General features: G+C 40.4%; 1 protein-coding gene across 1 annotated transcript; it reads left to right on the top strand.

Annotated features, from left to right (window-relative positions):
* The first annotated feature begins 4,200 nt into the window (after positions 1-4,200).
* Positions 4,201-12,189, top strand: pak1ip1 (PAK1 interacting protein 1). Its single transcript, XM_047367357.1, has 10 exons — positions 4,201-4,525; positions 5,434-5,596; positions 5,812-5,932; positions 6,010-6,084; positions 6,461-6,513; positions 6,608-6,753; positions 7,427-7,524; positions 9,094-9,193; positions 11,620-11,746; positions 12,028-12,189. The coding sequence occupies exons 1-10, from the start codon at positions 4,448-4,450 to the stop codon at positions 12,165-12,167; spliced, it is 1,101 nt and encodes a 366-aa protein (XP_047223313.1). The 5' UTR covers positions 4,201-4,447; the 3' UTR covers positions 12,168-12,189.
* Positions 12,190-12,209: the final 20 nt, after the last annotated feature.

Genomic DNA, 12,209 nt, shown 5'->3' with positions numbered 1-12,209 from the left:
GATAGAATAGCACAAACGCATCAAGTTTAAATCTAAAATAGAAATATAAAGTCAATAGTATAAACGAAGTAATGCCAATTCATAACAAATGTCACCTCAAGGCACAATGCTAGACGAACAGGCTCAGTATTGATTCTATGTCACATTTTATCAGGGAACAAACACAGCACATGTATTTTATTGAGCATGTGGGTGAAAAGCTGATAAAAACATTGCAAATAATTGTGAAGTGGAACAAAAATGACTTGAGGTTTTCACATTTACTACAAATGAAAATCTTGAAAGAGAACATAATTTCCAAGTGTTACCAAAGATTCTCAGCTGGATTTAGATCTCCGCTTAACTAGCTAATTAATTTATTTATTAATTTTGATCCAAACCATTCAAATTTTAGCTCCGACTGGTTGTCGTCCTGCTGGAAGGTGAACATCCACCCCAGTCTCAAGTCTTCTGCAGCCTCTAAAGACTTTCTTTCCAGTATAGCCCTAAAGTTTGCTCCATCCATCTCCCCATCACCTCTGACCACTTTGCTTTTCCCTGCTGAAGAAAGGCATCCACCCAGGACAATGTTGCCACCACCTCCATCTTGCAGCGCTCTGCCGTCTGCATTGCTTGTGGTAAATCTCAACTATACTATACTGGACTATAATGGATTTCTTTAATCAATTGCTTTCTTCTTGCTACTGTTCCATAAACTTGTTTTAATGTTCTGTAATACACATCTAAAGTCTTCAGAGAACAGGTGTATTTAAACTGAGATTAAAGTACATATAGATGGACTCATTATTCAGTAATATTCAATTCAGTTCAAAAATATTTTCTTCATCCCAAAGGGAAATTAAATGTTATTGTAGCTCATATTATGTAGGTTTCTTCAAAGCGCAGTTGAAGACGCTGCAGGCTGTGGGCAGGAAGGATCTCCTGTAGCGCTCCGTCTTACAGCAGATCTGAAGAAGCCTCTGACTGAAGACACTATGTTGTTGTAGGACAGTCTCATGAAGAGGATGCTCAGAGTTCTCCATAATGTTCTTCATTTTATGAAGAATCCTTCTTTCCACAATGATCTCCAGAGGTTCCAGAGGAGTCCCCAGAACAGAGCCAGCCTTTTTTATCAGCTTGTTGAGTTTTTTTAAGTCCCTGGCTCTGATGCTGCTTCCCCAGCAGATGATGGTAGAAGAGATCACACTCTCCACAACAGACTTATAGAAGATATGCAGCATCTTGCTGCAAACACCAAAGGACCTAAGCTTCCTCAAGAAGTACAGTCTGCTCTGTCCCTTCTTGTAGATGGCTTCACAGATGCATCTCCACTCTAGTCTATTGTCCAGGTGAACACCGAGGTATTTATACTCCTCCACCACCTCCACTTCTTCTCCCATGATAGAAATAGTTTTTGACTTATTCCTGTTTCTCTTAAAATCTAAAATCATCTCCTTTGTTTTAGTCACGTTCAAAATGAGATGATTGTTTCCACACCATGCCACAAAGCGGTCCACCACCTTCCTGTACTCAGCTTCTTGTCCATCTCTGATCCACCCCACGACTGCAGAATCATCCGAGTATTTCTGCAGATGACAGGAGTCTGTCTTGTACTGGAAGTCTGAGGTGTACAGAGTGAAAAGGAATGGTGAGAGTACAGTCCCCTGTGGTGCTCCTGAGCTGCTGACTACCTGGTTAGACTCACAACCCTTCAGTCTCACAAACTGTGGTCTGTTTGTCAGGTAGTCTTTGATCCAGGAGATTGTTGAGGCCTCCACCTGAGTCTTCTGGAATTTCTGACAAAGCAAATCAGGTTGGATTGTATTAAATGTACTGGAGAAATCAAAGAACATGATCCTCACAGTGCTGCTGGTTTTGTCCAGATGACAGTGGGTTTGTTGAAGCAGGTATATGATGGCATCTTCAACTCCAACTCCACAGCGATAAGCAAACTGAAGGGGGTCCTGATGGTTACTGTTTGCTTACTCAGGTGGGCCAACAGGAGTCTCTCTAGGACCTTCATGATGTGAGATGTCAGGGCAACAGGTCTATAGTCATTGAGGACTGATGGGTGAGTTTTCTTTGGTACCGGAACAAGACAGGAGGTCTTCCACAACACCGGAACCTTCTTCTGGGCCAGGCTAAGGTTGAAGAGGTGCTGCAGAATCCCACAGAGCTGCTCTGCACAGGCCTTCAGGACTCTAGGGCTGACATGATCTGGACCTGCAGCCTTATTCCTATTCAGTCTCTCCAGTTGTCTCTTCACCTGACTTCTTGAGACACACAGGTGGAAGGGGGAAGCAAAAGAAGCATCAGCATCTTCTGATATGGTTGAAGGCAAATATGTAGAAGCAGAAGGGTCTAGGGCTGAGGTGGAAGATAAAAAAATGTGAGGTGTTACTGGACAGCTGTGGGTCCTGTGGGTCAAAGGAGGGTGGGATGTCTGTTTGGCTGTGAGCAGGAGAGGAGGATGCGAAGATTGTTTCTGAACTGAACCTATTGAAGAATGTGTTCAGTTCATTGGCTCTGTCCAGACCTCCATCGGTCTGATCATCCTTCTGCTTGAAGCCTGTGATCTTCTTCATCCCTGTCCACACATCTCTGATATTGTTTTGCTGGAGCTTGCTCTCCAGCTTCTTCTTGTACACCTCCTTGCTGTCTCTTATCTTGACTTTAAGTTGCTTCTGTATAATCCTCAACAATTCTATGTCTCCCTCTCTGAAGGCTCTTTTTTTCTTGTTAAGCAGGTCCTTCAGGTCACTGGTGATCCAAGGTTTGTTATTGGGGAAGCATCTCACGGTTCTGGTGGGGATGATGTTATCCACACAGAAGTTTATATAGTCGGTTACACACTCAGTCATGGCATTGATGTCCTCTCCATGTGGCTGGCACATGGTCCCAGTCTGTAGCCTCAACGCAACCTTGCAGAGCTTCTTCAGCTTCCTGTGACCATTTTCTCACAGTCCTCTTTATTACAGGTTGTCTCTGAACAAGGGGCTTATATTTCGACCAGAGAAAAACAAGATTGTGATCTGATTTGCCTAGAGGAGGTTGTGCTGTAGAGATGTATGAGTCCTTGACATTTGCATAAAACAAATCCAATGTTTTGTTTTCTCTGGTAGAGCAGCTGACAAATTGTTGAAACGTTGGAAGTGTAGCAGAGAGTGAAGCATGGTTAAAATCACCAGAAATTGCCACAAAAGCATTGGGGTTTTGTGTCTGTAGCTTAGCAACAACTGAGCTGATGGCATCACATGCAGTGTCAGCAACAGCGGAAGGTGGAACGTAAACTGTTACCAAAATAACACTGGTGAACTCTCTGGGTAAATAATATGGACAAAAACTTACTGCCAACAGTTCAATATCTGGACTGCAGAGATGACACTTCACAGTAACATGTCCTGGATTACACCATCTGTTGTTCACAAGTACTGCCAGTCCACCTCCTTTACATTTGCCGCTCCTCTTTAAATCTCTGTCTGCTCGTATGGTTAAAAAGCCCGGCAGAGAGACGCTGGGGTCGGGGATAAGATCCTGCAGCCATGTCTCAGTAAAACACATGATACTGCATGCCCGGTACTCTGGCTAGGTCCTTTGTAGGGCTTGGAGTTCATCCAACTTGTTTCCCAACGATCTCACATAGCCCTTCAAAATCGACGGAAGAGATGGTTTGAACTTCCTCCTTCTCTCTCTTCTCTTAGCTCCTGCTCTGCATCCACGGCGTCTCCTTTTCAACTCATCGGGGATTTGGGGTTGTAGTTGAAGTATTATTTGAGCTTTTGAGATATTAATCAGCTGCTCCCGGTTGTAAGAAACAACCCCGTTGCCATGGCAATGCATCATAACAAATGTCCAAAAATAGAAAGTATTAAGAAAAATCCTCCAAGCTGCACAGCATCCGACACTGGAGTGGACAGTCATACAAAAAAAAAAATCAACTGTATCCACCACAAGAGGAATAGTTCCCAAAAAAGAATAAATCAGAATCAAAAGTAACAGAGCTACTCCAACCTGCTGCCACCTTGAGCGGCGCAATTCTAGATATCCACATGTACACTCCATCATTGTACAATTCAAATAAACAATAAGGTAATTAATATTCTTTCTTTTGTTTTACTTCTTTTTAAAAAAAGAAAGGACCAGAGCCTGAAATACGGACAGGCTTCCACCAGCCTTTATTTTGAAAACACCTACCAAGCGGAAGAAATTACACTCAGCGCATGCGCATTAGCGTCACACGTTGTTTTGTAGTCAACGGCGTGTGTAGCAAGAAAATATTCACACATGCGATCTGTTACTGGGTAAAACTCGGTTTTGATTTAGTTATTATTCGTTTGATCTCTGCTGTATTTGGCACTTTGGGGTTTAAGGAGCTGTCACTTGAATTTGGCGGCAGAGCTCTAAGTAGCTAGCTCATCCCGAGCAGAGAGTTGGGGTTGGGTTGAGCAGAAATAGTAGCAGCAGAAGCATGGCAGCGCAGTTGGAGCTCGTCGCTGGCAGCTACGAGCAAATCACCTTCGGATTCCGAGTGAAAACGGGCGAAAACGTGAGTAGGCTTGTGATTCTGTGGCTGCAGGAAAATGTGCTAAATGTGTTCAAATTTAAATACGGTCTGTGTGATCTCTGAATATAATATAATTTACACATTAATCATTGTTTTTTGTTAGATTTATTTGTTTAGTTCCAGTATTTTAAACGTTTAAATAAGAGCACATTGATGTTTAGAGGAGTCAAAGTGAGGCCTTTAAGCCTACGGACTATACTGTAACTGTTAAGCAAGGTAGTAGTAGCATCATGCTGGGGGATCTATTTGCTGCCCGTGGATGGAACAGGGTGTACCTCATAATTCCCCAACCTAATCTCAAATCAACATCTTCTAAATGATCATCAGATTCGAAATTATAATGGATACCCCAATCTACTTTTTTAGTTAAATAATAAAACTTTAATTTATCTTAACTGTCAAGGATATTGGTGGCAGCATCATGCTGTGGGACTGATTTATTACCATTGGTAATAGTAAACTGCCCAACGTGGATGGAATAATGAGGAAGGAACACAACTTTTAAATTCCTCAGCCTTATCTCAGATCAATAGCTGGAAAGATCTATGAAGATAACTCATATTTTAGTCAAATAAGTATTCATCAGATTGTTTTTGCTGTTGTAAAATGGTTAATAATATTCACTGCATATTAATATAAATATTGTTGTTTATAAGCAATCATCTTATAACTAATAAAAGAAAAGAGGCACATGGATGATGGTGCTCTCTGTTATTTCTAAAACAGTTTTATCTTGTGTTTTGCACATAAATATTTCCCTTTTTGTCCTTTTTGCTCTCATTGTTTTTTAATTGTGCCCTATGAACCTCCTTTAATTTGCACATCTTGTCTAAGGATTTCTGACTTTAAGGTGTTGCAAAGTGATGTTTCTCCTTGTTTTCTTAATGCAGGAATGGACAGCCAAAGCCGACTTTACCCATCACGCTCACACGGCTTCAATAACGGCTGTGGCAGCGAGCGAGAGGTTTGTGGTCACGGGAAGCAAAGATGAAACCATACAGTTGTACGACATGAAGAAGAGGACGGAGCATGGGGCCCTGCTGCATCATGAAGGTATTAGTGGCTTATTTTAGTTTGTCTGAAACTGAAAACACGTTGAATTCAACTTAATTGTGCATTGAATTTCCCTTTTCCTTCCCACAAATTTTCCCAATTTAAGCTGGCTTCTCAGTATGAATTATAGAGGTGGTCAGTGACAATCTTTCCTTGTGTTAGAAAACTTAGCGTTACTTTTATGTTAGTGACTCCAAGACTCTTTTTCTTCACAGGTACCATCACTTGCCTTGAGTTCTCTGGGACATCTCATTTGCTGAGTGGAGGAGAAGATGGGCTCCTGTGTGTGTGGAGCACGAAGACGTGGGAGTGTATGAAGACCATCAGAGCTCATAAGTGAGTATGAAGTTCCCACGGTTTCGATGCAGTTGTTTATTGTGAATGATGTTCCTGATTCCTCTCATTTTCCTCAGAGGTCACGTCACTTCACTCTCTGTCCATCCTTCGGGGAAACTGGCGCTTTCAGTCGGGGCAGACAACACTCTGAGGTAAAGCTCACAGCTCACCTGACGTTTTACTTCCACGATTCCTACGCAGTCTAGCAAAGTCTGGAAAATTTGATGTAAGAATTACTTTAAGAAGGAAATATTTTCCAGACTTTTTCACTGTCCCTCTGTCTAAATGTTGCATCTACCTCTTCATCCATCCGTCCGTCTGTCTGTCTCTTTATAGCCTCTGTTTATTGTACATTATATATTTAAAGTCTGACCTCTGTAAAAATGACTGGAAAATGAGCTTAAAACTCTGGAAATTTAAGTGTGGAGACTTGGAAAATGTGTATCAACCCTTGACTTACCCTTGACGTAGGCTCTTTGTCAAAAAACAAAAGATATTTTACTAGAACTTATCCCTTTATCTTTAAAGAACCTGGAATCTCATCAGTGGAAGATCGGCTTTTATCAAAAACATCAAACACAGTAAGTCTAACTTTGACTTGGATGTGAAACAGCTTTGGATTTCTTCTGTGATGCAGGCATGTTATTAGCCTTTTGTTTTTATACCTTTCATCAGATGCACACATAGTCAGATGGTCTCCAGATGGCGACAGATTTGTGGTGGTGGTGAACGACAAAATCGATATCTACAAGCTAGAGACAGCGTCTGTAACGGGAACAATCACAAACCCAAAGAGGATCTCATCTGTGAAATTCCTGAATGTGAGTTTACAAACCAAGACTCTGTATCATGAATATGTACAGGAAGCTGGCATACGTATTATGAGTTAGGATTAGGGATGCACCGATATAAAAATTTGATCAATAACCAATATTTACCGATATTATATATTTTTCTCTACCCTTTCAACACTGATAAAAATGACCACATCGCTTCTCTGCTTCAGTTAAACACCCCACAATCCTCCGCTGCATCACTGTCACATGACCAACCCCCTCCTGAAACACAAACGACAACAAGAAGGAAATAAACATCGGTTATTAATATCAGCCCAGTTTTACTAATAGAACTGATATCTTTATGTTAAAAATGACATTAAACATACTGATACCGGTGCTAATCCACATATATTGTGCATCCCTAGTTAAGATAATATATGATACTGTGAAAACTGCAGATGTTTTATCCCAGCCATTATGGTTTTTTCTATGTTGTTCTAAATTAATCAGACTTTCTCGGAGTCTTTCCAGAAGTGAAAAGTTTTTTTTAATTTTCTTTGGACCATGGCTGCTTTTTCACACATTTCAGCCTGGTTCCTGTAGCTAGCTGTGACAGGATATTGTGCAGTGTGTGCTTTGAATAATGAAAAGATGGAAATGTATTTTGGAAGCTGTTTGTTTGAACAGGCGGTTCTGAGCCCTGTTTGTCTTTCAGAACTCCATCCTGGTCGTCGCAGGTGACGATGAAACCGTGAGGTTCTGTGACATGGGAAAAGCTAAATGGGTTTGTGAATTTAAGGCTCATGAAACAAGGTAAGTTTTTTGAGAACCAGCTGTGGTAATGGAGCAGCAGTGTATTAAATCTTACTCTGTGACATGATTGTTTAGCAGGTTTATTATATTGAGCTTGCACAGTGTGATGTACAAATCAGGTTCTCCTAACCCTTATACATCTCCTAATATGTTTATCATAATATGAATAAATCTGTCTGTTTTTTTTAAATAGGCTGTTTATTTATAGTTAAGGCCAAAATCATTCATACCCCTGGCTGATTTCTATTTTAAAGGGGACATGTCATGCTTTTAAGTCCTTCCTTTACACACTTAAATCATTCAGTTGTGGTCTATATAAAGTGGAACTGCAACCCTTTGGTCTGAACGTCTTGTTATTGTAGCTCCACAGGCTCCTCTTCTACCTCTGTTTTGAGGTGCGTCTGAGAGCAGCTCGTTTTGGTGCCGTTCCTTTAAATGCCTAAAGTAAAGTTTGTTGTAATTTTAGCGTTATTTGCAGCTTACTGCTTTGCTGTGTCTGTCGTTTCCAAAGACAAGGAACTGACCAGATAAATCAGATGAAGTCTTGGAGCAATTCCTTCTTCATCCTGGCAGAGGTTGCTGAAGAACTCCTCTTTTGTAGATGTGGGAGCATTTTTATGACAAATAAAATTTAACCAGAGACTTCGAAGAGGTTCTGATGCCGGGGGACTGTGTAATGAACCCAACAACCGAACTGAACCTATCCCTTTCAGCGTAGGCATACTTGAGCTTAGACTACAAAATTGCAGCGAGTAATAAATATGGCCGATCCGCAGATTGGTCTGCCAGAAATCTTTGACCCTATTTAGCTGTTCCGCAGCAAATACTGTGACATAACAGTTGGAAAAAAATAACAAATGATGGAGAAAACTGAACTGACTGAAAAATATGACCCAAACAGAGCATAAAGATATCTCCACAACACCTGGAGAGACTAAATTCAACTTTTCTGCCCCCCACCAGACCTATAAGTACATAACAAAATGTATTTAAAGGCTAAAAAAAGTGGATTTTGCATAAATTGTCCGTATTAAAGTATTTTTATTCAACAAATAAGTTTTTATGAAATAGAAAATGGAGACCAGCATCTCTCAGAAGAAAATAAAACAATGTCAGATGTAGAAAAAAAAAAATTTATCAAATTTTTATTGAAACATGTCTATCCTAAATTATTTATACCTGTATCCATTACCAATTGAAACAAATTCTTCATTGGCAGTACTGCAATCATAACCTTCTTACAATTGCTGACCAGGTTTTTAGCATGTTTCCATTGGTACTTTTAGTGATTTATCTTTGGTGATGAGCTCCAAGTCTCTGAGGTTTGAAGGCTTCCTTACCATCACCTTCATCTTTAGCTCCCTCCACTGATTTTCTGTCAGATCCAAGTCAGGACTCTATCTGGGCCACTCTAAAGCATTAATAACACTCCCAGTCGGAAGAAATGTGTTGGTAACATTACAACAAGCCTAGGTCTGTCAGGGTTTTGAATAATTTTGGCCTAACTGTAGATTGTGTTGACTGCTGTGTTAATATTGCATACTCTTTGTGGTTTGTTTGTGGTTTCAGAGTAAAAGCTCTCGACAGTTTGGTTGTGGATGATTTCTGCGTGTTGCTAACAGCTTCAAACGACGGTTTCATCAAAATGTGGAAAATGCATCTGAAAGAGGCACGTCTTTGTTCTTTTTCCACCATAAATCAAAATAAACGTTTAGCCACTCCATTGAGCAATTGTTACTGCACCTTCAGCATTTACTGCTAGCTGTGGTTAGGATGTGTGAAAAAAATGTAAAATGAATTGATCTTTTTTATTGCAGTAACATCATCTGGCACTGATGTTTTTTTGTTTTTTTAAACTTCCGCCTTTAAATTTGAATAGATTTATTTAGGGAGGGAAACAGTTAAAATCATTTTCTGTTAAACTTTTAATTAGTAATGTTAAGACTTCTTGTTTTACTGAGCTCAAATATAATTAACTATGGAAAATTATTATTTATTAACTTTAGACTCTGACCCCTTTCATTAAATTCTTCAAAATGGCAAAGACGGGAAAACATGCCATTAAAGTAAGGCAGTTATTAATACAGGTCCTTCTCACAAAATTAGCATATTGTGATAAAGTTTATTATTTTCCATAATGTCATGATGAAAATTTAACATTCATATATTTTAGATTCATTGCACACTAACTGAAATATTTCAGGTCTTTTATTGTCTTAATACGGATGATTTTGGCATACAGCTCATGAAAACCCAAAATTCCTATCTCACAAAATTAGCATATCATTAAAAGGGTCTCTAAACGAGCTATGAACCTAATCATCTGAATCAACGAGTTAACTCTAAACACCTGCAAAAGATTCCTGAGGCCTTTAAAACTCCCAGCCTGGTTCATCACTCAAAACCCCAATCATGGGTAAGACTGCCGACCTGACTGCTGTCCAGAAGGCCACTATTGACACCCTCAAGCAAGAGGGTAAGACACAGAAAGAAATTTCTGAACGAATAGGCTGTTCCCAGAGTGCTGTATCAAGGCACCTCAGTGGGAAGTCTGTGGGAAGGAAAAAGTGTGGCAATAACCCTGCACAACGAGAAGAGGTGACCGGACCTTGAGGAAGATTGTGGAGAAGGGCCGATTCCAGACCTTGGGGGACCTGCGGAAGCAGTGGACTGAGTCTGGAGTAGAAACATCCAGAGCCACCGTGCACAGGCGTGTGCAGGAAATGGGCTACAGGTGCCGCATTCCCCAGACCTAGGCTACAGAGAAGCAGCACTGGACTGTTGCTCAGTGGTCCAAAGTACTTTTTCCGGATGAAAGCAAATTCTGCATGTCATTCGGAAATCAAGATGCCAGAGTCTGGAGGAAGACTGGGGAGAAGGAAATGCCAAAATGCCAGAAGTCCAGTGTCAAGTACCCACAGTCAGTGATGGTCTGGGGTGCCGTGTCAGCTGCTGGTGTTGGTCCACTGTGTTTTATCAAGGGCAGGGTCAATGCAGCTAGCTATCAGGAGATTTTGGAGCACTTCATGCTTCCATCTGCTGAAAAGCTTTATGGAGATGAAGATTTCATTTTTCAGCACGACCTGGCACCTGCTCACAGTGCCAGAACCACTGGTAAATGGTTTACTGACCATGGTATCACTGTGCTCAATTGGCCTGCCAACTCTCCTGACCTGAACCCCATAGAGAATCTGTGGGATATTGTGAAGAGAACGTTGAGAGACTCAAGACCCAACACTCTGGATGAGCTAAAGGCCGCTATCGAAGCATCCTGGGCCTCCATAAGACCTCAGCAGTGCCACTGGCTGATTGCCTCCATGCCACGCCGCATTGAAGCAGTCATTTCTGCAAAAGGATTCCCGACCAAGTATTGAGTGCATAACTGTACATGATTATTTGAAGGTTGACGTTTTTTGTATTAAAAACACTTTTCTTTTATTGGTCGGATGAAATATGCTAATTTTGTGAGATAGGAATTTTGTGTTTTCATGAGCTATATGCCACAATCATCCGTATTAAGACAATAAAAGACTTGAAATATTTCAGTTAGTGTGCAATGAATCTAAAATATATGAATGTTACATTTTCATCATTACATTATGGAAAATAATGAACTTTATCACAATATGCTAATTTTTTGAGAAGGACCTGTATGTTCATAAATCAGGAAAAGACTACAAGAAAGTTGCTTCTCAACTAAAATTTCCAGTTTAATTAAAATGTTTAGAACAAATGGAACTGTGACACAAAAGACTAACAATGATCCAAGTTTATTTAAACGACCACACACAGAGAGCAGGGTGGTTGGAGACATGATCAAATCTCCAAAGCTCACTCTTTGAGAACTGCAGTAAAGAGTGGCATTTCGGGGTCACCGGCTCTCCGTTACCACCCTGAAACATGCCCTCTACGTGCCAATTATTTGTCATTACAAAGGTTCACACATGGAGTTTGTTTGTTCAATAAGATAAATGCTGCCTTATTGGTAAAAGTGGGATTGTCAAAGTATTAATGACAGTGGTGCCAATGCAGACAAATTGATTAGTAAAAATACAGATACAGGAATTTTATGTGACCATTTCTGTTGTTGACCAGGAGCTGGAGTCTCCTACCCTTCTGGGGGAAGTGAACACAACAGCTAGACTGACGTGCCTCGCTGTATGGAGACCTTCGTCAGTGCAGCCGATAACCGATGCTCCATCTGAGACAACAACATCTGAAGGTGGAGTCCTGAAAATACTAACTTTCATCTCACTCTATGGACTAGTTTGAAGAACTTTGAAACACTACTTTGAAACTATCTTCTGTAATTAAAAAAAATCTGTTAACCTTTGAACATTACAGCACGGCTTAAAATAATGGAGCGGCCTGCTCAACATTTTAATCAGTATTATTGTTTGTAATAGAAGCATATTCAAACTCAAAAGGAGCTTTTTCTTTAAACAGATTTCAGCTTTTTACATGGCAATAAATGCCTTTTTTTCCCGCCTCCTCTTTCCTCAGAACTTGCTCGGGAACTTGCCAAGAAGAAGAGGAGAATCCAAGAGACTACAGAAGAAGTAATTGTAGAGGATGAGAGCAAACCCAAGAAGAAGAAGAAGAAGAAGAAAAATCATGGTGGAAAAAAGTCTGTCAAACAATAAAAAAATAAAAAAAAACAACCCATTCATGGTTTCTCGTCAGCT

The sequence above is a fragment of the Girardinichthys multiradiatus genome, chromosome 6, assembly GCF_021462225.1.
Source record: "Girardinichthys multiradiatus isolate DD_20200921_A chromosome 6, DD_fGirMul_XY1, whole genome shotgun sequence".
Lineage (NCBI taxonomy): Eukaryota > Metazoa > Chordata > Actinopteri > Cyprinodontiformes > Goodeidae > Girardinichthys > Girardinichthys multiradiatus.
Note: the sequence above shows the minus strand (reverse complement) of the source record. Positions and strands in the feature narration are given on the sequence as shown.